Consider the following 23,658-nt stretch of genomic DNA (forward strand, 5'->3'; position numbering starts at 1 on the left):
TGTCCTTGGCCTCAAGCCCAGGGATTGTATCTCTCCAGGACTGAAATCTCTGCACTGGCTCCCAGTGGCTGCAAGGAATACGTTCAAAACCCTCTACATTGTCCACAAGGCCTTTTGGGGTCTGGGGCCGCAATACCTTCTACTCTCTCTTCCTAAATACCTTCCCTCTCGAGCTCATCTGCCTCCAACTCCCTCAGGGTCAGTCGCTTCTCCAAGCAAAGAGTTGGTGGTAGATCTCTTTCTTCAGCTGGGGACTCTCTCTGGAACCCCTGAAACTTGAGGAGAATCATCTCTGGTTCCGGAAGCACCTCAAGACCTTCCTCTTTGCTTCTGCTTTCTCTCCCACTCTCCCCTGCTGAACTTCTTACTGTAACTGCACTGGTCACCTGGCTACCCTCTGTTCTCGGGCCAGGTCCGCTTCCCCCGCCAGCTGCACAGCCTCTCGGACAACCCCTGAACTAGGGGGCTGTTTCTGTATCCCTACAGCCCCCACCAGCTCTTGACACTTGATGTCTGCACTTACCCCTGCACTTGCCACAAGCTGGCCGCACTTTTTATTTGTTTTATTGATTCCATTTACTTATCACTGTTGATCCTTTGTACTGCACCTCCCACTCACCCCGTAGGAACTTGCGCAATGTCACCTGGCCTAGTAAGAACGTTGTCTGTCTTCCATGTGTTTTCCCCTCCTGAAAAACACTTGTAGAGGCACGTTCTAAATGCCTTACCATATCAATTTAGCGCTCCCTGATACCCATAGCCAATTCTGTTAATTGTGTGCCCCACCTCCTCTCCCATGGGGAAGCTTTCTAGCTGTCCCTGGACCTCACTGCTCCTCACTTCTTCACCTCTTACATCGACACCCCACGTGTGCATCCTGGACCCCCGGACTCGCTTCCCCAGCCATTCACGAGCTGTATGTACACATATAAACAACCCAGTGAGTGCGGGAGTTTGTGCTGACGCATTTCCACTATATTGAAAAGTGTGTCATCGTGTACTTGTAGGAGGAAGGCGATTCTTGGAAGTGCATTTAAACAGCCCATGTGAGTGGTGATGATTGCTGGGAGCGCTATTTAAGAGGTCCATGCGCTGGACATACACGTGAAAGAACTCTGCTCATTCCTACAAGTGACTGGTGCAGGGATGAGGGTCTTTGGTGAGGGGGGGTTACTCTTAGTGCCCTGTGGGGCAGTCATCACTCACTCTAGCTGAATCACTAACTGGGGGTTGGGAGGTGGTTTCAGGCCATTCCTGCACCACCGAGACCCCTGCTTACTGCCGGAAAAGAGCCCCTATGGAGCATACTAGTGACTTTACCCATTGGCAAATGGTAAGGGTGGGCGAGTACTCTTTGATGCCATTGCGCCCCCGTTTTCGTGCGTTTCTGGCATTATAATTGGCTGACTGGGGAGCATGCCATGTGGTCCTAGGATGCATGTGTTTGCGTCTGCAGTAATCCTGGGGGATATCGGGGTGCTCCCTAAACAGGATTGGTTTAGCTTCAGTTATTCTGTTTGAAATACCTTCCTGTATTTTGTGATCCATGAAGGGATTACCACCAACTAAAGAAAGTTGGTATATTTGTATCTCGCCATGCCCCTCGCGATCACTTGCAGACCAATACTATAGTGCCTTCTGGCCCTTTACACCGAGATCCTAGTTTCATTTGAATCCTTTAACACACACAACACATGAGTAGCATCCCATCACGTGGATGCCTCCCACATCACCTCCCACCCCCCTTCTCGCCCTCATTTCCTCCTCTGTTTTAAGTGCAGGCAGGACACTAAGGGCCTAAGTCACAAAACGTTTTCCAGTGGGAGTTTGCCGCTATAAAACGCTGCTGTGAATTGGGCCGCGAGTCTCCTCTGGCAGCTAACAGGTTTGGTTGGGCCACGTGAGGTAATCGCCCCATTTACCCCTTTTTGCATCCTCCTGCGTGCATTCTGCACAGCTGGCTTTGAGACTCCTGTCGGAACTACCTGCCCCGCGCACCTCCTCGCCCCCCCCCTTTTTTTTTTTGTTGCATAGGGTGTGAATTAATTACGATTATCTGGTATAATCCCTTAGGCAGGCGCTCTTGAGCACACCCCAAGGCCATCACTCATCCAAACAGGATTTAAACGTGTGCCATGACAAGATTTAACATGTATTGACCGCCAGGCATACTGCCCAGCCAATGGCAGCCTGACGACATAAGTCTTAACGTGCGTCCTGGCGATCACCATCACGTGCCCCCTGCTTGTATTACCCTGCCTTCACCCTGTCCACTCCCACGCATTTGCCTGTCTCCCGTTCACCTCAGACTATGCTGTGGTCTGGTGTGATACCTGGGCAAGGGGGCCGGGGCGGGTTGGGGGGGGGGGGGCTCCTCATTCGCCTACACTCTGGAAAGGTTTCGGCACTTCAGGAGCACTACGATGGTGATTGGTGCAGTATAAAGGGCCAGTAATATAACCTTATTGCAGGAGAGAAGGGGGAAAAAAAACACATCCCATGGTTGTGAGAAGAACATACCTGTAAATGGAGTGGTGGGGATGGGGGCCAGCAGGGATCTAAACAGGAATGGGACAACGGGCATTTGGAGGAGGAACATGAGACAGGGTGAAAGTGTCCATTAAAAAAAGGGGGAAAAAGTACCGGGTCTATTGATGGCTTGCCCCTTACAGCTCGTTGCAGCCACTGCTTGTCTGTACTGGTCACCAGGTTGAACTGGTTATCCCCCCTCAAACCAGTCAATCTGTCCAGCTGAGTGACCACTTAGTGAGGAGCAGGTACCCCCAACACGTGGGAGTAATGGGGAAATGTATGGTGGGGGTACACTGGTTATGTGGGGGAGGGGGTCGGGCATAACTGGGGTAGGAGGTATAGCGGGTGAGTAATACAAGGATGAAACGGGGAAGGGGTGGTGTAGGTGACTGGGTTTGGGTGGATGAGGAATCGGGGTGGGGGGGGGGGCCTCCCTGAAAGGAAAAGAACAGGAATGGTAATTGGGGGGGGGGGGAGGAATGATGGGAAGTGTAGGGATTGGTTTAAGTGAAGAGGAACGAGCAGCTGCATATGTCGACCACCTGCTCATAGGCAGTAATAGGGGGCCAGCACTTGTGGTCAGCCACTTGGTTGCCTATAAAGAGACACCCCCGCCCCTGCAGAGTGTTTAACACACTTGAACAAACAAGCGAAGTGCAAGGAGCCCACCAGACTATCTGCAAACGCATAGCAGGGAGTTCCAGCTGCAAATAAGGCGCACGTGGCTCCATTTCGAATCAAACAAACCAGTATGATCAGCTTCCTTTCTGAAGGCGTACTAAACCGGCATTGGCTTTGCAAATTCAGCAGTGAGACTGCCATGCGGTGGTGTTGCGAAGAAAAAAAAAAATCTATCGCACACTGTACATTAATACTCTACACGCCCTGTTGAGCAGATCAATAGTGGGGCGTGGGCGCAAAACTGCTTTGGCCGCTTGAAGCGGATTTCAAAACACCACAAATAAACATTGCATTGAAATATAAAAAATATGCTTGTGGTTGTACCTTGCGAGAAAAGGGTCAGTCTTCCTTCTTCTCGGCTGCTTTCTTACGTTTCTCCTCTTGTTCTTTTTTCAGTTTGGCTTCAAGCCTTCTGCTTTGGTAGATTTTTGCACCAGCAAAGGCTAAGCAAAGAAGTAAGGTCTTGGCAGCCAAAATGTACAGCAACAATGGGAAATTATCCAAAACCTGAAAAGGAAGTTTAGATTTAATTAAAGTAAGTCTTGCCTCTATTTTTTGGTCTGAATTAAACGGTATGCAGTGATTTTAACGAAAATTGTTATATATATATATATATATATAGGGTTTAAAGGTGTGGGGGAGGCTCAGGTTGTTGAAAACATGGGGAAAGGGACCTTTTGTGGGGCAGCCCCCCAATTGAACAATTGACATTTTTTTCTTCGTTAAAATTTAAATTCGTAATTATTTAATTCGTTCAAATTACATGTAACCTGAATAAACAGGTTTGATTTGGGCTTCATGATAATGAAAGCCTGCTTTACACCTCTTTTGCCAACCTGACCCGGGCACACAGCACATACGACTGTTAAGGTTACTGAAAAATTACAATGGTGAAAACAAAAAAGTTGGTTGTAACCAGCATCGTCCGTTTGCAAGATATTTTTTACTAAGGACGCACGAATAAAACAATATAGCCATTTTCTTCATCATTTGGTCACAACCAAAAAGTCGGGAGAAGGGGTTGTAAAAGCTACCAAAAACGCAAAGAAAAGATGAGGTATGTACAGTCAAAGAGGTTGTCATGCCCGTCTGACGTCTTCCCGGTATATGTGTCTGCCGCTCGTGAAGGAGTGGAAGATAAGGTTGTAGTAACTGTGCGGGGCATGAACCGGGAGTATAAGGAGGCACATTAAGATGGGTGACAGGGTTTCCGGGGGGCGGGCTCAGGAAGAGATAAAATGACTAGGTTTTACCTGTTGCTCATGGCTGTTGAATAATTTAAACTATTACTGTGGCTGGCTGCCTGTATTGCAATCCAACATTACATGTACGATACCGTGGCAGAATATAGAGAAAATGCCTACAGCCTTGGTATACTTCAGCCTGTGTGCCCATACAGCTACAGTTAATGTGCAACTACATGGCAAGGAAGTGGATTGCAAGCAACACTACTGGGTGTTGCCACGTGTTGGATTTTTTTTTTTTTTTACTCTGAAACTAAATATACCCAGCATATAATATGCGTCCGTGAGAAAGAAAAAAACTTGAAGAATGCATGCAAGATGCAAACACTGAAAAGAGCAGGGTAACTCTAGCCTCTGGACCAGAGTATTATAATAACATCAAAAAACAGAAAAGATATGTCCAGAGCAAAGTATGTTTAGAAAAAATGTAGCAAAATTTATTTAAAGTGATACAAAAATTGAAAACTAGTAAATAAATCACAAAAAATTATTATACACTGATCATTTTAACATAGCAAAATAGCAGCAACAATATGCCGAGAATCGGCTAAAACTTCATCACTCATACTCAACATACATGGTGCATTCATACACACACAACTCATCATACCGTGGCATACACCCAAAGTACTAAAGGACACAAAAAACATGCTAAGAACCAATGGGGAAGAGGAATTCATAACTAGTCCCCATAATGACACACATTATTGCAATGTTTACAAACAATAGAAATAATTCACAAACAATCTATTGTCAGGGTGGATAGGAAGAACAGATGCAAAGATCACATCCCTGTAGAATTGATCTCTCGACCGGTTTCAACGTGTAGTGGTGGTTAACTGAACGTCTTCCTCAGGAGGTGGGTGTTACCATTCCGATGAAAACCTAGCTGCTGCTACAACCTATGCAGTGTAGTGTGGCCAGTCACGCCAGACAATTCAGGACTAAAACATAACCTGGAGGGCGCCCCATGCAGTTTAACGAGATCCAGAGCTGCATGTATTCGAAAAGTGAAGAAGCAGCACAACTTAGCCTGAGCCTTCAACGCCGTCTGCAAATCACTGCAAAACGGTTGCTTTATAATGAAACTGACCAGGAGTCAATTGACCAAGGAGTAGCCAGCCACTCCTTGCAGGTCCCTACACGCATGCGTAGCGTTTCGAATTTACAATTAGTTTGGAACAAAGAGATTACCATCTGTTCTCCCTCTTTGCTGGTCAATTTCATTATACAGCAACCGTTTTGCAGTGATTTGCAGACGGCGTTGAAGGCTCATGAGTTGTGTATGAATGCACCATGTATGTTGAGTATGAGTGATGAAGTTTTAGCCGATTTTCGGCATATTGTTGCTGCTGTTTTGCTATGTTAAAATCAGTGTATAATAATTTTTTGTGATTTATTCACTAGTTTTCAATTTTTGTATCACTTTAAATAAATTTTGATACATTTTTTCTAAACATACTTTGCTCTGGACATATTTTTTCTGTTTTTTGATGTAAGTTTGCAAGAGCCACCCCAGACAACAGCTTGACCAGAGGAAAAATTGAGATCTTGAGAGGGGTCTGTTGTGTACTGTGTTTTTAGGATTCAAATGAGAGCAGCAATGACAGAGGCATCCCTCAGAGTGGGGACCCGCCTGATATTTGAAGACCTACTTTGTGTGTGTCCTACAGCAAGTTCACCATCACACTGAGGGCTGGTTGGCCATATACGGTTCACAGAAAGGTTTTGAGGACTGCTGGGCTTCCAACAGACCTGGTAAGGGTCTGCAATTGTTTATCAATGTTTGTACATACTTTAACAAAAGAGCAGTTTGGGTAGCACTATACCATCCAGTCTGCAGTAGCCAACAAGGAGAATTAAACATTGCCTTGTTGCTCACAGAGGGAGTAGATTGTTGGTTTTAATTGGCACATCCTTTCCAAGAAGAAAGGACATTGACAGAGAAAATGTTGTGTATTCTTTGGGAGGGTAGGGGGAGGCTATAAAAAAAAAGAAATTATTTAATTGTACTAACACTAAACTATTTTTTAAATTGTTGGGAACACTCCATTCTAATGACCACTTCCTGTATATATTTTAGTCCTAGGTCGTAACCCTGGTCTTACTCAAAGCACATTTTTTCTAGGTTTTCATATATTTTCTAATAGGTTATTATTGCAACATGTATCGTCTTGTACTCTCCTATGGTACCCTTTCGAACGACCTCTATGAGGAAGGGGGTAAAACACCGGGGGGGAGGGGGAGGGCACAGTTCCTGGCTGCTTTGCATTAACTCAAAAGCTTTTGGGGACCATTTAAGATTTACTACAGATCTGTACATTGGAAAATGTCAGTGATGTGATTCAAGCAGGCTAAGCCTTTATTACACAGTACATAATGCACAGTGGTCTTGTTGCTCATTTCATTTTCACAACTCACCCCAACTTTAAAGCGTTTGCAACCAGCAACCATATATACCCATTTGGTCAGCATTGGAATTTGCAAGCGAGAATACAAATCTGAGTCTCCTGCTTCTTGTTCCCTGAGGGATGCAGTCAGAAATTTAGACGTGGGGTGGGTGGGTGTGGGAATAATGGAGAGCGGGTAAGGTGGCTCAGGATTTAGGTTATCTCTGCCTTGGAGGGGAGGGTGTTGGAGTGCACATGCCAGATATTCTTAAAGAATTGTATATATGATTAAAAACAGTACAGGTTAAGATCTGAAGGGCACAATGAGTTTTGAAATCTCTGCCACCAAAATTATTTTTAAAACAAATAAACATGGCAATTTCTTGTTCATAATAATTTATTTCTAAAACACTTGGTTTTGTGGCATTTATTTTTCCAGACATTTTCATCTGTATGTTTTTATATTTATGTTTGCACCCAACTATCTCTGTTTTTCCATCTTAATGTTTTTCTTATATCAAAACGGAGCTGTAGTAATGTTCTTCCTTAACTTGGTCACTGTTCAGAGACACTTCCTGGTTAAACACCTTCCTCGTGGTCCGTAAACTCTGCTGTGTGGTGCGGGTATGCACCAGGTAATCGTGCACACGCGGCTGCCTCCTGAACCTCCCCACCCCTTACCACACGTACAATTACAGTGCTTTCCTTGCTGCAGCCTTCAGAGGCTTGTCCTTCTTTGCTTGATATGTCCTGAGAACTGCCATGGTCATACTGGCAGCAAAACAAAATGGCCACGTTTTCTTGTGTGCCTGTTTTTGCAGAGAAATTCTGACAGGAATGCAGCTTATTACGGTTTGTATTGAACACAAAACTGGAAAAACTGGAAGCCCTTATTTCAGGAAGACCCCACACAGTCTAAATACGTTTTGTGTGGCGGGCCTGCTACTGCCGGCACCTGTGGCTTTTTGTCAAGGTCTGGAAGTAAGCCAGTTGTTGCGTGCCTGGCCTTAACAGATATGTTTGCTTCATCTTAAGTTTCGCCAAACATAGGCATGTCTGCATCTCCCTGCAGCCATGTGCAGTTTAAATTCAACTTTGTAGCACTCAGAGGAACACATATTATCATGCATCACTCATGCAGTACAAGCCTTCAACATGCAAGAGGATGGTAAATGAGAGAACTTCACAGAAACAGTTATATATGGTTTACACCAAGGTGCCAATGGAATAAGTGCCTATACGGGAACGCAATGAAAATTGGCTGCTGCTTTCTGCACCCCTCAGCTTGCACACAGTTCCACTCCAGTCTTAACCCTTGGTAAAGGGGAAGTTATGGTTAGGCTCGCGTTTTACTGACCATGCAAATTCAGTGAATAAAACGTTTATTGAAGTGTCATCATGGTAAACAGAAATGTGCTAGTTATGGGCAAGCTACACAATCCTAACTCACGGCCCCACTATACACCGCTCGTACCGACACGCAGACGCGTTGCTATACTGTGGCCTTAAACAGAGGCATGCACTTCTGTGCCTTCAGAGGAAGCAGTGGCTTGTCCAATGGGCACAGATTTCATAAGGATGTGCTAAGGTAGAGAGAGGGTCCATGTTAGTTTTGGTAGACTGTCAATTCCAGATTGCCTCGAGGACATGGAGGCGATTATTCCTTTTTTTAAAACATTTTTTTATTAAAAGCGAATAGCAGATCTGGCCCACCACGGCATATGTATCAATTTATGGGAAAAGCACTGGTCTGGCTGAAAGAGCAGCAATGTCATGTTTGGAAAGAAGACCCACCCAGCCAAAAGCAGAACAATGGATCGATGTTGTATGGAATTCATTTCTTGGGAATTAAGTGTATCAGTGAATGCAGAAATAGGCGGACTGAAGAAGGGGTCCATGTGATATTTAGTATTAAGAGTGGTTCCTAAATGAGTATGCTTAAACCACGCCGGAGGCGGGGGGAGGGGCGGCAGACAGGGTTGCTCTGTGCCTACAGGCGCTACACCTCTCTGGTTCATCCCGGCAGAAACCAATGTCTGGGGTTGTTGTCTGCAGTCCTGTTCAGAGGAAAATGCCTGGCATTTCGGTGCTGGACTGATCGAGGTGGGACTGGACCGATACCGATACACAAATTAATCTCCTTGGTTAGGAGTTACCAAATGATAGTAGACCCTCAAGCGGCCACCATCCAACGTAAGTGGTTAGTTAGGGAACTCACATTACCTCCACGTCCACTCTTCCTCCTCCCAGTACTTACTTCATGAGGCCCCTGCCTCCAACACAGGACCTTCTTCTATTTCCTTGAATTCCTATAACTCCTCCCCCACATCCACGTCACTCAGTTTTAATTTTTCCTGCCTCCGGCAGGTTGGACTCTTTCTTCCCGGTGCGGGGCACAGGGGAGCACCTATTGTGCGGGGGCTCTGTTCTGTCGCAGGCATGTCACATTCCACCCGCTCCTCACACACCGCTCAGGATGCACCGGATGTTAGCTGCATTCTCTGGCGGAAGGTAAGGAGAGGGGAGGATTGTGCTTGATATTTTTCCCCTCTCCTGCTGGTATGGCCATCTTAACTCCTTCAACATGCCGTTTCCTCGTGCTCTGTGTACACATCTTTATTGAAAATAATGGCAAGCACTTGGCAGTATGGGCTAGCCTTCCCTTTTTGTTGTGAGGCCTCTCTGCTGCTTGTTGTGGGGTGACAGTGGCAGAGAGTCTTTGAAAGTGCGGGGGATCTGTTCTATCACAGGCATGTCACATACCACCCGCTCCTCAAACACACGCAGCCCAGGATGCACCGGATGTTGGCTGCATTCTTTGCGTGCAGCCTGTGAAAACGGCACAGATTTGGACACGTCTGCAAGCGGCCGGAACGGTACCGGCCTGGCATAGTCTACACTTCGGGTTCGAGTCTCTACGGTGCTGACTCGGCCCTTCATCCTTCCTAGACCGACGCATTAGAACGATTTAGAGTTTGGGGCTACCAGCTACTGGATATAGGGTTCAAGCCACCTCTCAGTCATGTGGCAAGATAGTGGTGTGTTTGGGTCTGTGCTAGCTATGGACTGTTAAGCGGCTTCACTTCAACACTACAGCTAAGTCAATGCCTAGTCTGGGATGCTGAGGGAAACCCTTATTGATATATTTTTAGGTCCAGTTCATGTACTCTGGATGACGACCCTTATATAACACCCCTTTCTTAGAATCCCCCTGACCCTACTGAGCCAAGAAGTAGGTTTGTTTTGCAAATTAAAAGGTTTATTTGAAAAATTAAACTATATATATATCACACTTTTATAATAAATTAATATCTGATAGTACACTGAGACATATGATGTGGATCCACAATGGGTAATGTTACAGTGGTACACTTGATTACTTAGGAGTAGGGGTGTCACGGTACTAGTTTTATGACGGTACGATAACCTTCTTGCCAAATGATGTGTCATGATCACTGCTTCCAAGGAGTCAGGAACAGCCCAACATCCTTGGAAGCAGGCCCCTAACCGTTATCTTAGGCACCAGCCGGTCCCCACTGGGACCTTTTAGGCCTTGTCCTGGCGCCGGTGGCACCAGGCTCATCAAAGTCATCGGTCCCGGCACTGGAAGCGCCGGGCTCATATTATGTATGAAGATGCTTGGGTGGACTTACCTGCAGCAGACCATGCTGCTTACTTACCAGCCACTTAGAAGTCCTCTGTGAACAGGAACTACTTTCTTACCTGGGTGGGGCAAGCTCCACTCCCTGGATACAGCACTGGAACACTTCTGGAACTGGAACTCTTTTCTTACCTAGGCGGGGCCGTGGAGGAAGACGCCTCATCACTCCAAGGCTAAACCGCACCCGATAGATGAAACGTGCTTCGTGTTATTCTGCATCTGCAGCAGAACGCTCACCGAGTCTGTTCCGGCCTTTCTTCTTTCGATCCTGAACCTGCAAGAATTATACTTACCATTCCTGTATCCAGTCGACAACAGCACCTGCAAGGACAAGAAACAGGTTAGCAAGGCAACCTTTACACGCAGTGCTTACTCACCTGATCCATCGGCTGCGGCCATTTCTTCACGCTGCACCTCCGCCTGTGAAGACAAAAGCATTGTTATTACTCACCGGCACTCCGCGAATTCCGGATTTCTTCATGCTGCATCGCCGCCTGTGAAAACAAAAGAAGAGACATTAGACAGGTATTTACTTACGCCCATCGCGCTCGTCACAATAGAACGCCTGCAAATACTCCGGCGTCTCTTCAGCACAAACTAAGCAGCAAGGGAAAAAGACAGTTTGAGCGCTTGCATTTACTTACTCATTTCCAGGCGCTTCACTCCATATTCCATCTCCAGAGTCCTGCAAGACAAAAAGGGAAAAGCATTATACAGAGTCCTGTTCAATATTAACGTGCCATGCACCTAAAGACTATAAAGACTAAAAAGGTGCCCGGAAACTCACCGCTCGTGCAGTTAACGATGGTAACGATCCTCTGAGTTCAAGAGGCCTATGTTTCACCAGTGAAGGAACTGGCAACGGCACCCTGCACCAGACGCAGATGGAGAGTCCAGCATTCACCTATCTAAGGTGAGCATGTGACCTGGGGGGGCTCTACGGAGAAGCTAGGGGGAGAGGGAGAGGAACATTCAACAGCCCAGACCCTTAACCCTCATATTCTTTCACCTACAGAAACCTCACCCTTTGGGTTCGACACACAGTGAGAAGAGGTTCGACCCCAGAAACCAATCGAGTCCTGCACATCACTTTTCGAGTCACAGACACCTTCCTGCCAAGACCAGCGCCTCCGTGGGTATCAGGTGAGCGTTACATGATGGTATATCATGGTTATCGCGGTATAGCAGGTGGAGTTAACTAATCTTAACAAATATTTTATAAAAGGTCATACATTGTCAGATTTATCATCACAAACAAAACCAGACACCCAGGGCCAGAATTGGGCTTTTCAACATACTTTCCACTGAAATGCCAACCCTTGCTTCCACCAAACACACGTGTGGAGAGGAGGAGGAGGAGATCGAGGAGGAAAAGGAGGAGAAGGAGAAGGAGAAGAAGGAAAAGGAGGGGCGGGGAGCCCTGTGCGACTGGCATAGCAAACTGAATAGCTTTTCTTAAGTGGTCATTTAGGCTTTTAGCTCCCCCCACTGGCTACTGGTGAACATGAACATGTTGCCATCTTGATAACCTGCATGCCACAGATCAATGGAGACTGATGGTAGTATACGCGTGTGCGCATACACACGCACACGCACTCTCTTTACGTTACAGCCTTTAGTTTACTTGCGGGCCAAAAGGTATTCAGTAATCACGGACATGTTACCCTTTGGTATGTCAGCAGGGAATACCCACAGAGATGAGTGAATTTCGCAGTGTGACTTATTATATGTAAATTCAATGATAGAACCAAGGAAATCCTCCATTGTCATATGTTTAGAAAAAATCTATTATAAATATATAAACCCCAAAGCCGCCAACCCAAAGTAAACCCTTTTCCTTCTTGGCACTGTATTTATTCTTCTTATTGCTAACATACTGATTTTGTGTCCGGCCCGTGTTGTTTATGGCATGGCATTAAAAACTGCTCCAAGTGAAACTACTTGGCAGACGGCACATCCAACAGTGTAAGACCAAGACTGCACAGCACTTGCTTACTGCAGCCTTTCCAAATCAGATTGAAAAGCACACTTAACGGTATAAACGGTATACCGGTATAAACAATGTGATGGTTATTATTGTTCAATTAAGTGGTTCACGGTATCTTTAACGATATACCGTTACACCGTTACATCCCTACTTAGGAGTAGTATAGAGGATGAGGTAGCTGAAAATACTTTATGGTTTCAAGGAAATGCAAGGTGGAATAAAATGCAGTACAGCAAATAAACTTGATATGATTTCAACCAACAACAATGTAATCACTTTTTCTCTGGCAATTCACCCCCCCCCCACACCTATGCAATGTAAGAAATGGAAGGAGATGGAAAGAGGAGCACACAGTTCTCAGGAATGCAATCGAATACAATACGAAATTCAGTCCCCCCCCCCAGCAAGCTTAGAGGAAACAGGTAGAAGTTTGAAACACAGGCCCAAAATGCTTTTAAATGTGATGGCAACGGATGGGAAAATGTGCTAACTGATTTTAATTCCCTCTAGAGATTCAGGGTGAGTGAGAGATGCTTGTTGGTATTAGTTCAGGCTCACTTTAGCAATGCTCTGAGTTATTACCAGGTTGCAAACGGATTTTAACAAAGGAAAGAATGGAGAAGTGGAGAAATTGAGCCAAATCGTAAATAGTAGTATGTAGGAAGCCTAGAATCACAGCTTTAAAAGGAAAGTTAAACCACGTTCCTCGGACAAACGGTTCCAGAGATAGACGATTTAATAAAGGTAGATTTTCGGATTTAACGTAAAACTCAAAATGACAGGTGACAGCTTGCAGCTGCAGAATTGACAGGTGACAGTTGTGCAGCTTTACAATGACAGATGACAACGCGCAGTTTTAGAATGACAGATGACAGGATTACTAGGAGGCAGTTCTACTTGGGTTAAAATAGTTTGGATTAGATTATTTTAACTACGAGAGGTTCTGCACAGTTCTGCTAGGTACTCGCAATATAAATTTGAAATAGGCCTCGTCACGGATCTGGTCAACACGTCCAGCGGCGGTTCTCTCTGCTCGGCGGGTCAATCAGGCACCGGTTCTGCTCACAGTGATCCGGATCTCTGGTTCTGCTCACAGCGTTCTGGGTCTGGTCTGCGGTTCCGGCAAAAGTTCTTGACACAGAATTCAAACAGCTCGTCCGACTGTGGAATAGTTTGCAGATGTTTTTAAGGATGCTGAGGCCTGCTGAGAAGAGTTCTCAGTTTGTGGGTTTAGGCCCTTGCTTTAAGGTCTGAAGTAAAGTTCTGGTCTTTGGAGATTGATGGATGTGAAGTCTGGAGCCTCCTGGCATAGCGTCCCGCAGAAAATGGAATTGAATGTTTCTACCTGTCCCAGTAGTCTCTTTTTGTGTGTTTTGGAAGTGGGTGTGTGCGTGTCATAACTGAGCCTGCCCCTCTCTACTTGTCATTGGCCCAATTCTCCCCTCTCCCATGATTGGGGGAAGGAAATGGATTGTCATCATGATGAGGTCTGTTTATGGGTCAGAGGATCCTCCCCTGGTCAATTTGCCCACAAATCTATATTTGATTCAAATACATATTTCCCAGATACACAATTTGTTGAAATTACATGTACACATTATATATTCCTTATGGTCCATGCTTGTCCGCCTCTGATCTTCCTGGGGGCTTGCATTAAAAAAATGACAACATTTTGCGCTTTTTGACTGGTTTACCAATATCGGACATTTACCAAAAATTACACACATGTGCGCAAGGAGTATGGACATTAATTGATGAAGTGTCAGATTTTTAACATGCAGACATTTGGAGTGAGACCCTATTTTCCGCTAGCAACCCCCCAGAATACACCACAGGGTCCTAACGCCTCTTAAAACGTGCACAGAAAAATCACAAGAATAATGATATTACTTATATAATTCTGACAAGTCCGCACTATGAGTTATCTATCTTTTTTAAATTATGCTCTGGCCCAGATGGGTGTGGTTTAGGTTCCAAAGCACATGGGGGAAGCTTCTGTCTGCCCCCGCCTCCAGCTCGGGTGGCTCCCAGAGGCACATCTCCTCCCACTTCTCCCAAGAGGAAGCCACTTTACGGTCCCCCCAATATAACATTTGCCTGAGTCCATTGTTCAATTTCCTGCAGTCCCCAGGTAATTCAATCAGAGAGGTGTCAACTCCTTTTGGTGGGGAAGCAGGATGCAGCTAGGCCTGGGAAGAGTGGCTGAGCAGGTTTCTCCTGTCGGGGGTAGTTGTCAGGCAGAATTCAGCTAAATGTCACTTTAGTTTCCAGTTTAAATCAAACTTACAATTTTTACCTATACATTAAATAATTACTTCCTTCAAGTCATTTCAGAATATAGTTTTACATTGTATCCACCTCTTAGCAAGTCTTTCCTTGGTCTGGTTTGGGTTCCTCTGTTCAGTTTTACACAAAAGTCTGGTGGTTTTAAAATGCCGGCTTTCTGATAGTGGCGAGTACCGGTATTGCAACCATTTTTGGGATTAATTAAATTAATTCCCCACAGTTCTGGGTTGCTTTTGGCAATCAGCATTGCCATTCCCAATGGTTTCAGGCTACTGTGTGTGTAGCCCAATGGTGGTTTTAGGCAGTGCCCTTCTGTGCTCACAACATAGGCAAAAATGGGTGGCAGCCTATTCTTCATGTTTTCCCTGTGCACTCTCTGGGGAGTTCTGGCCATCATGATGTTTTCCATGCCAGTACTGCACAGTTTTATGGTAGGGCTTGGATGCATGGGTAAAAACATCCCACAGGACGCAGACTCCTTGTCCTGTCCTCTTCCTCTGAACTACACAAGGGAAGGTCAAAGGAGATGATTTTCTTTTCCCTTGTCCGGCATGGAATTATAGAAAATGCACGATGGAAGTAATGACCATTCAGAGGGTTCCCAGTGTCTCTTCTTTTAGGGCATAGGTCCTCCGGTGCCGACGTGTTGCTTTCACGCCTCCTCTCAGACTTGTGGGAAGTGATATGGCACATGGTGGCACATGTCTATGCTTAGAGGGGTTCTCGGAGCCCCTGGTGCCGGTGGAGGGGGATGTGACTTCAGTGGGTTTTTCCAGTGTAGGTGGGGGGGGTTGCCTTTAATGTCTGCTATCCAGGATGGATTGCTTTGCCCCGCTTTGTGACAGTACTCTGCCCTTTTGACGCCAGCCTGGTGGCTCCTCTGTCGGCTGGGTGGGCCATGGTCTGCTGGACTTCTGGGCTGTCCTGTGTCTTCCTTTTGATAAGTCAGATATTTTTGTGGGCTGACAAGTATCCAGTTATATTGTGGCACAGGCATGCTTCAACGTCCTGTGATTTTCCTCTGGTGCAAGTGCAATGACTGGCGGTTTTCCCTGGCTCCTCGTCTCTATCTTCTCGGAGGTGTATGGGACCGGTGGGGTTCGGCTTCCTGGGTAATGGGCTCCTTCCGGAGGGGGGGAATCAGTTTGTTCCTGGTCCCTATGCCTTCTAGGATGTGTCACCTGCTTATGGGTCTCAAGACCCTGCACTGCTTGTCCGAACGTCTGGGGAGAGCGTACTCTGGATGTTGTGCAGGAGGTTGGGGGGGGGCTTGCTGGCTGGTCTGGGTTCTCAGAAGACAGTATGTTTAGGCTCGCCTGTTGCTGAAGTTACGGGGCACGTGGCGTCTTGCATGTTTTCCGGTTCCTTGAGCCCGTTTTCGGTTACATCCCCTGGTGTCTTATACTCTCTCCCACTGGCTCCCGACGTCTCTGCTTTCGTAGTTTTGTTTTCAGTGTCCCCAGTGCTGCAAGTCTCCCTGCTATGGTGGCAGGGGGGGTTTCAGGTCTACAGGCTGAGGTGTGCATGGTCCTTCCTCCTGTGGCCTCTCTTATTACCGATGCCAGCAGAAAGGGTCTACATTGGGGGTCCTCTCAGCTCAAGGGTTGTGAGATCTGGGGAGAGCCGGCGATCAACCAATTGGCAAGAGTTGTGCCATTGTCCAAGCTCTGGTGTACTACGAGGAGTTGCTGGACGGTCGATGGTTTTGTTTTCCGATCGGACAATAAGACGGCCTTGGCATATGTCAACTGCAAAAGGGGTTCCGGCTGCTCCTTGAATGCTCTGGCAGTGCTGATAGGAACCTGGGAGGAATCACATCTGGTGTCTCTGGCGGCCTCACGTATCAGAAGGGTGGACAATGTTCAAGCGGATCTTCTCAGACGCCGGTTTTCACTCCTCTGCAGAACTGGTCCTGTTGGCCCAGGTCTTTGCAGTGACCTGTGTCAGATTGGGGTCCCCGGTTCTAGACCTGTTTGCATCCCCGGCCTCAGCAGAAGTTCCCCTTTTCTGCTCTCGGTTTCAGGCCAGGGGGATTGGGGGATTGGGGTATGGATGCCCTCTCTGTATCGTGGTCTTGGGGTTTTCCTTTATGCCTTTCCGCCTATTCCCCTTCTGCCCCAGGTGGTTTGGCGCATCAGAGTGTCCAGGGTGACTGTGTTGTTAGCTCAGTTCTAGTCCCGCCGGAGGTGGCTCCCCTCTCTGTTGGAGCTTCCGTCCTAGGTACCTTCTCTGGTTCCCAGGTGGCCGTGTCCCCTTCAAGGGGATCTGCGGTTGGAATTCCAACAGATGCAGTGGGCAGTATGGCTAGTGCTCAGTCTAGGTTGATATCTCGGGGATTCTCAGATCCTGTAGTTGAGTACAAAATGGATGCTCTTAGACCCTCCACTCTGAAGGTGTTCAGCAGGCATTGGAGCCATTTCCGAGAATGGTATGGCCGGTCTGGGATCCCTCCCCTGTGTTCTGGCCTCTCTGCTATCCTTCGATTCCTCCAGAAGGGCTTTTGACAGGGGCCTGGCAGTTTTTTTCCAGGCTTCGCTCTCAGTGGGCCTCCATGAAATTCCTTTTGGGGGGCTCTGATGGTCACTTGGATGGGGAGGTGTTGGTGGGGAAGTTGCTCCAGGGTTTTTCTTCTTCCCGTCCTTGTGCTGATATAGGGCTTCCCCCTTGGGATCTCCCTCTTGTATTACGGTTCCTTCAAGGGCCTCCTTTTGAGCCCTTTTTCCGAGATTGATATAAAACATCTTACACTGAAATCTGCTTTTCGTATTGCCCTCGCTTCTGCCCGTAGGCTTGGGGAGATTGGGGCTCTCTTATGTCACCCTCCTTTCCTGAGGGTGCTTCCAGACTCGGTGGTGCTGAGGTGTGGTCCGAAGTTCCTCCCTTAAGTTGTATCTCGGTTTTCACACCTCTCAGGATCTGGTTCTCCCTGACTTCTTTCATGATCCGAGAATGCATGAGGAGGTGGCTTGGCTTAACATTATGTCCGGCGGGACGTGTTGGAGTATTTGGCTAGGTTTGCTTTTTTCCACCAATCTGATAGTCTTCCGATTGCTTCTGGTCTGGCTGGGGCTGGGCATAACGCATCTGTGGTTTCCATTTTCCGGTCGTTCCGAGTTGTGATCTCCAGGGCCTATGTGGCTTCTGGCCTGCCTGTGCACGATCAGGGGCGGTCCGCCAGGGGTTTGGCGGCTTCCTGGGCCGATGCAAGGAGGGTTTTTCTCTGCAAGAGATTTGTATGGCTGCCACCTTGGCTGGTCTAGACATTTTCACCAATCACTATGGGCTGAGTTTCTCCCACTCGGGGGTGTTGGTTCCTTCGTGGTTGGAGTTTTGTCTGTGGGGATGTGAATTAAGAGTTATTGTGGGTGTGTTTGCTGCACTGTTTTTAGCTCTGTGTCTAATTGGGACCTTTTCCCCGTTGCTGCTTTGGTATACCTCATGAAGTAAGTACTGGGACTAGGAAGAGTGGACGTGGAGGTAATGCTCGGATTACTTACTGTAATCTTCATTACTCCTAGTCCTACTCTTCCTCGTCACAGTACTGACAACCACCCTCACCCTCCCTGCGGGGAAGGTCCCATGCTCCGACTTGGTAATATGAAACTGAGTGACGTGGATGTGGAGGAGGAGTTATAGGAATTTAAAGAAATAGAAGAAGGTCCTGTGGCAGAGGCCTCGAAGTACTGTGAGGAGGAAGAGTAGGACTCGGAGTAATGAAGATTACCAGTAAGTAATCAGAGCATTTCTTGGCATACAGTACTGCCATCGACATTTGTAATCACAGGCGACTCGTAATGTACCTTTTCCCACAATATGACTGGCTGTACCTCCCTCGCAGCACATCTAGGTTTACTATCTACACTGCTCTTTCAAAAACAACTTGCGAAACATTGGAGGCCATCTTGGAATTACCATTTCAGCCACTGTTTTGAAGTGCTTGGAAAAGCATTTACTATATCCATTCATTAGTTCCCCCGACTATGTGTGTTTATAATTATTTTATATTGTGTTGAATTCTTATTTAAAAAGCAGATCACCTTTTTGTATGTACCTGCATTGTATACAAATGCTAGAACATGCACAGGTACAGTTAATAAACATCTGACTGTGTTCTGTAAAAATTCACAAAGTGTTGCTTTACATTTGTGAAGGAAAGAAGGATTTTGACTCCAATGGAGACAGACTTTGTTTTCCAATTGCTCCATGCTCAGCCTTTGGAAGTTGCCACCCTAAGGAGGGCCTCTGGACATCTGCAGTTCAATGGTGGTCAAGATCCCCCACTTTAAGGTTTAGCAAAAAAGAAAACAAGTTGCGGGAACTACCTACCAAGATGAGCTTTTCCATCATGGGTGGAAAACGGTTCCCTCTCTCCCCTCCCTCTCTCTCTCTCTCTCCTCTCTCTCCTCTCTCTCTCTCTTCCCCCCCAACCCCCACATTATTCACTTTCAAATCAGCGAGGCAGCCAGTGACACATACGTTTGCTACATGTGGGAGTGGTAATAAGGGTCTAGCCCTGAAGTATTGTTGCTATCAAACCAGCTAGTAAGCCACATGGTAAGGTTTAAAAAGAAAGGGAGACTCGGAGCGGAAAACCAGACGTGCAATGCTTTTTTTTTAGACCAGCCGATCTGCATAGAGGTGGTGGAGGACTGAAATCATAGGTAGAGCTGAGGTGGGGAGCAGGCTTGACTATAGGAACAGAACACAATCCGAGCCAGCAAACACACATCCATCCTACTTCCCACAAGCCCCACAACTAGGGTCCTTCCTCCCTGCCCTCACAGGTCTCATAACTGGTCCCCTGCCTCCACCCCCCACAACAGCAAAAGCTCTGTACTGGGCATCACCAGCACAGTGAGATAACTAAAGTATATACTCCTGAGCCAATAACGATAAGAGGTGAACTGGGATTTGCGCCCAGTCTACACTTTGATCTTGACGACATGTCTTCTCAGCCCTAGTTGATGCATAATTAAGGTCATGGTGGACCTAAACGAGCATGACCATTAAAGAAAACACATTACGTTTTAAAACAACCAGGCAAACCTAGAAAGACTTCCTGCTAAGCAAAAACAGTAGGAGTGTAGCTTTGTTTCCCCCTCCCATCCTGGATGGAAGACTATTTACTATTGTTTGAATGGAGGCTGGAGTGTGGGAGGGTATAGTGCTGATTGACACAGCCAGGGTTTTCCAGCCACGAGGGGTCTTTTGAAGAACCCTTAACTATACAATATCATACCATAACTGCCTGGGTTTGAAAAACCCAAACCTAGAGGTTTCTGTGGTCTGCAGTGCGCGCCTAACGCAACCCTAAGTATTCACAACTCTGCCCTAATCCAGAGTGTGTGTGTGTATACTGCACATACACGCAAACACGCACTCCCTCCCCCATCTTTAACATAAGACTACAAATACCAGAGTGCAAAGTAATTTCAGCCTAAAACATGTAATTTGGGTTTTGAGGATGCACCTTAAAGACAAAAAAAAGATAGTCACCAGTGACACATGCATGCTGCTTTTTAATATACGAAGCTCTGCAGAAAACCAAATGCTTTTTGGTGGGTGTCAAGTACACATCATGAAAATATGTTTAAAACTTTTTGGGAGACCTTTTGACTTGAAAGAACACACGATTTAGGTAAAAAAAAACTTTGGGCCTCATTTCAAGTTGGATGGTAATAACGCTGAATTACTCCCAAACAGTATTCCTGTTACCGCCACTTGCTCCCGTGGGTCTACCACAGGATTATAAGTGGTGGTAGGCAATGTAAATCCCCATTTTATGAGTCATAGGGATTTTTGGCGGTATTACCTCCGGCGGAATTACCTCGTTGTAATCCTCCACTTTGGGCCTCATCACGAGTTGGGTGGTATCCCGACTGTAATAGCGTTACTGTCCGGTGGTATTACTGCCGGACCACGGGTTGGGGGCTAACGGTAAATTCCCATTTCCCACTGGATCCAATGGGGCATTTTTTGGTGCTAATACAGCAGGCGGTAATACTGCTGAAAATTCAAGTTTTTCTGGCGTATTTACCCTCCGCCCCCCCCCCATCTCTGGGGGTAAACACGCCGGACTCGATATTGGGCAGAGCAGTAAATGCGGCGGTAACACCGTTACCGCCGTATTTATGGGCTACCGCCCAACTCGTGAGGAGGCTCTTTACCTGTAACAAAAAAAACTGCAGAATTAACACCAGGTAATACCGCCAAATTTACCTTCATTTTTCCCCCCCACAACGGCAAACTCGTAATTAGGCCCTTTGTTGGGTATTCATATGCAAATGCATCCATCCGTTTGGAGTACCCAAGCATTCGCTGGAGACGAGGGAGCTTTCCAATGAAATGCTCCGCTCATGAAGAGGCTGGGGTCCTGCTGAATATACAGCGGGGTCAGAAAGTTGGCGGTTGGCAGGCACCCAGTTTACTCTCCTTCCCAAGAAAAAGCTTTCTGCCAGTAGATGTTCTTTGGAAGGCAGAAGGGGCTGGGGGGCCGGGCTCCCATTTCAGTTAGCTGGGCTTAGCCTAAATGTTTTGCCCCATCGAGTGCAGCAGACCAAACACATACGGCCCTACAGACTACATTGATAGATCGTTCTCTGCTGTGAGGGGCAGTCTGGGATAAAAAAGGCACAAAGAATAAAGCTCAAACTATACCAGTGCGATGGCTCAGTGAGTAAGACAGTGGGCCTTTATCACGAGCTGGGCGGTATGCTGGCGGTATTACTGTTGGGCTACCGCCCGCGCTAATAGCGTTACTGCCAACCGGTCTGGCGCTGTTAGCTCCGGATCAAGGGTGGGGCGGTAATTGTAATTCCCCCATTGGACCCAATGGAGAATTTACAGCGCAAGCTAATAGCGCAGCACTAATTGCGCCTGAAAATTGGAAATTTTCTGGCCCATTTACCCCCAGCTCTGAGCTGGAGGTAAACACGCCAGACCCATGTTTGGGCAAACCCTTAAATGCGGCGGTAATAGCGTTCCCTCAGCATTTAAGGACTACCGCCCAACTCGTGATGAGGCCCGGTGTCTTTAACCACGCAGGTCGGAGCATCATTTTTTCTCCAGCCTGTACATCTACAGTGCGTGTGTTCCCACAGTTCAGCATCCTCTTCTCCAGACAGAAGAGGAGAGAAAAATCGATTAAAAACGAGAAAAGGCTCATGCAAATTCTCAAAAAAGACTCTGAAACATGGACATAAAAGAGGAGGTCCTCTACCTGCTCCTCTTCAAGCAGCTTGAAATATTCGACCTCATCTTCCTCGTTGTGATGCTGGAAATACATCAGAGGGACAAGGCCTCTGAATCCTTGTCCTTTATTGCCTTATCATGGGTGTTCTGACTTGATTTCCACGCAGGAGTTCATGTGGGGCTCCTGGCGGTGCGGCTCTTCCTGTATTTGGTTTGGTGAACAGACACTTGGGATACCCCTATGGCACCCATGGGTGGGAGTACAAACCTGTACTCCTTGTGTATGTTTTTGGGCACCTGTGTGTGGCCCACAGAGCAGGGTACGGGCAGGTGGCAACTCCATGCTGAATTGACCAGTGCCCTGAGCGTCCTCCATTTTGGGATGCTCAGGCCCTGTCAATGGAATCAGTGGATTCCTGATAGGAAACAAGATGGTCCCTGTGGCCTCTTGCTTTCCATCGCCTGTTACCTTCTTTTCCAGAAGTCCTGGGAAGCCCGACTCAGTCCCCTCCCCCTGACTGGCTGTTGGGTGGAAGTTCCATATATGGTGTTGTGGGGAAGTCCAGGCCAGACTGGCTGGAGCCTTCCCAATGACTGTATGTTGTGGGTACGCCTGTGGGGTGGGACCTGGGTGAATGGAGTGTGTGACGAATACGCATTCTGTGTTATGTGTGTCTAGTATCTGGTGGTTGGCACAATGACTGAGACAGCCCTACCCAAAACTGGTATGAATGCAGTGTGTAGTGCTGAATGGCAGAGTGTTTGTCCGAATCCACATTCTTTGTTATGAGTGTCTGGATGGAGAAGAATGGCCTGAATGCACGGTGCACCTGAATGGCTGACTGACTGCTTCAATGGCCTTATGAATGATTGTTTGCCAAGTGTGACCCAGCAGAGTGAATGGGAGATCAACTAGTATATCTGGGGGCCTCTCACTGCTAGAAATTGTTCAGAAGCTGAAGTTGATAGTTGATGCTTACTCTCGAAGCCGAGCCGGAAGAAGAAGGTGAACCGCTGTTCCCTTCCTTGCAATCTGAAAGCTGCTGTGCCTTCAAGAACTGATCCAAGAGAGGACCTGGCTAGGAGTCCTCTTCCCGTGCTACGCGGGACCATCGTGCACCAGCTGAACTTTGCCAAAGCTCCCTGATAGACAGACCTACGAAAGGCTGCCGACCGGAGAAGGGGATTGCCGAGGAGAACAAAGAGAAGGCCCGGACAGCCGTCCACTGTTGCCGACCAGTGTCACCGTGCTCCTTTTGCCTAAGAAACATTTGATTCTAGGACTCCCTTGCTCATCACCGTCGACCGATTTCGTCCTGCCGGATAAAGTCAAGGTCATCGACGACCGAGGAGAAACCGCTGGTGGGTTTCCCGCCACCCGAAGACCTCAGACACTGACAAAGCTACTGAAGCCAGCCATGGTCCCATCACGTTCGCCGACGACTCAACGCCCTTGCTGGGCCTAAGTTCTTCACTGACTCTTTGCAACAACAAACCATCATTGTCAAGGTGCACCGCACGCCTCCCCTGTTGCAAGGTGTTGTCGACCGATTCTCAACGAGCACCGCAAGGACCGAAGCTGCTGCCTCAACGACAACGTTCGCAAAACAGAAAGGTGATGGCTGGAAGGTTTTGAATTAATCATAACCACAGGCAAAGCTCTGGGCAACCCTCCAGACCATCGTT

The 23,658-nt window shown here is 47.2% G+C and overlaps 1 protein-coding gene across 1 annotated transcript in view; it reads right to left on the bottom strand.

Moving 5' to 3' along the window:
* Nucleotides 1-23,658, bottom strand: part of SMIM11 (small integral membrane protein 11) — a 37,344-nt gene that overhangs the window by 9,803 nt on the left and 3,883 nt on the right. The window contains exon 2 of the mRNA XM_069637343.1: nucleotides 3,538-3,720. Coding sequence (XP_069493444.1) covers nucleotides 3,553-3,720 — 168 coding nt within the window. The 3' untranslated portion in view covers nucleotides 3,538-3,552. The remainder of the gene's footprint in view (nucleotides 1-3,537; nucleotides 3,721-23,658) is intronic.

The sequence above is a fragment of the Ambystoma mexicanum genome, chromosome 7p (genome assembly GCF_040938575.1).
Source record: "Ambystoma mexicanum isolate Mex_15411 chromosome 7p, UKY_AmexF1_1, whole genome shotgun sequence".
Taxonomy (NCBI): domain Eukaryota; kingdom Metazoa; phylum Chordata; class Amphibia; order Caudata; family Ambystomatidae; genus Ambystoma; species Ambystoma mexicanum.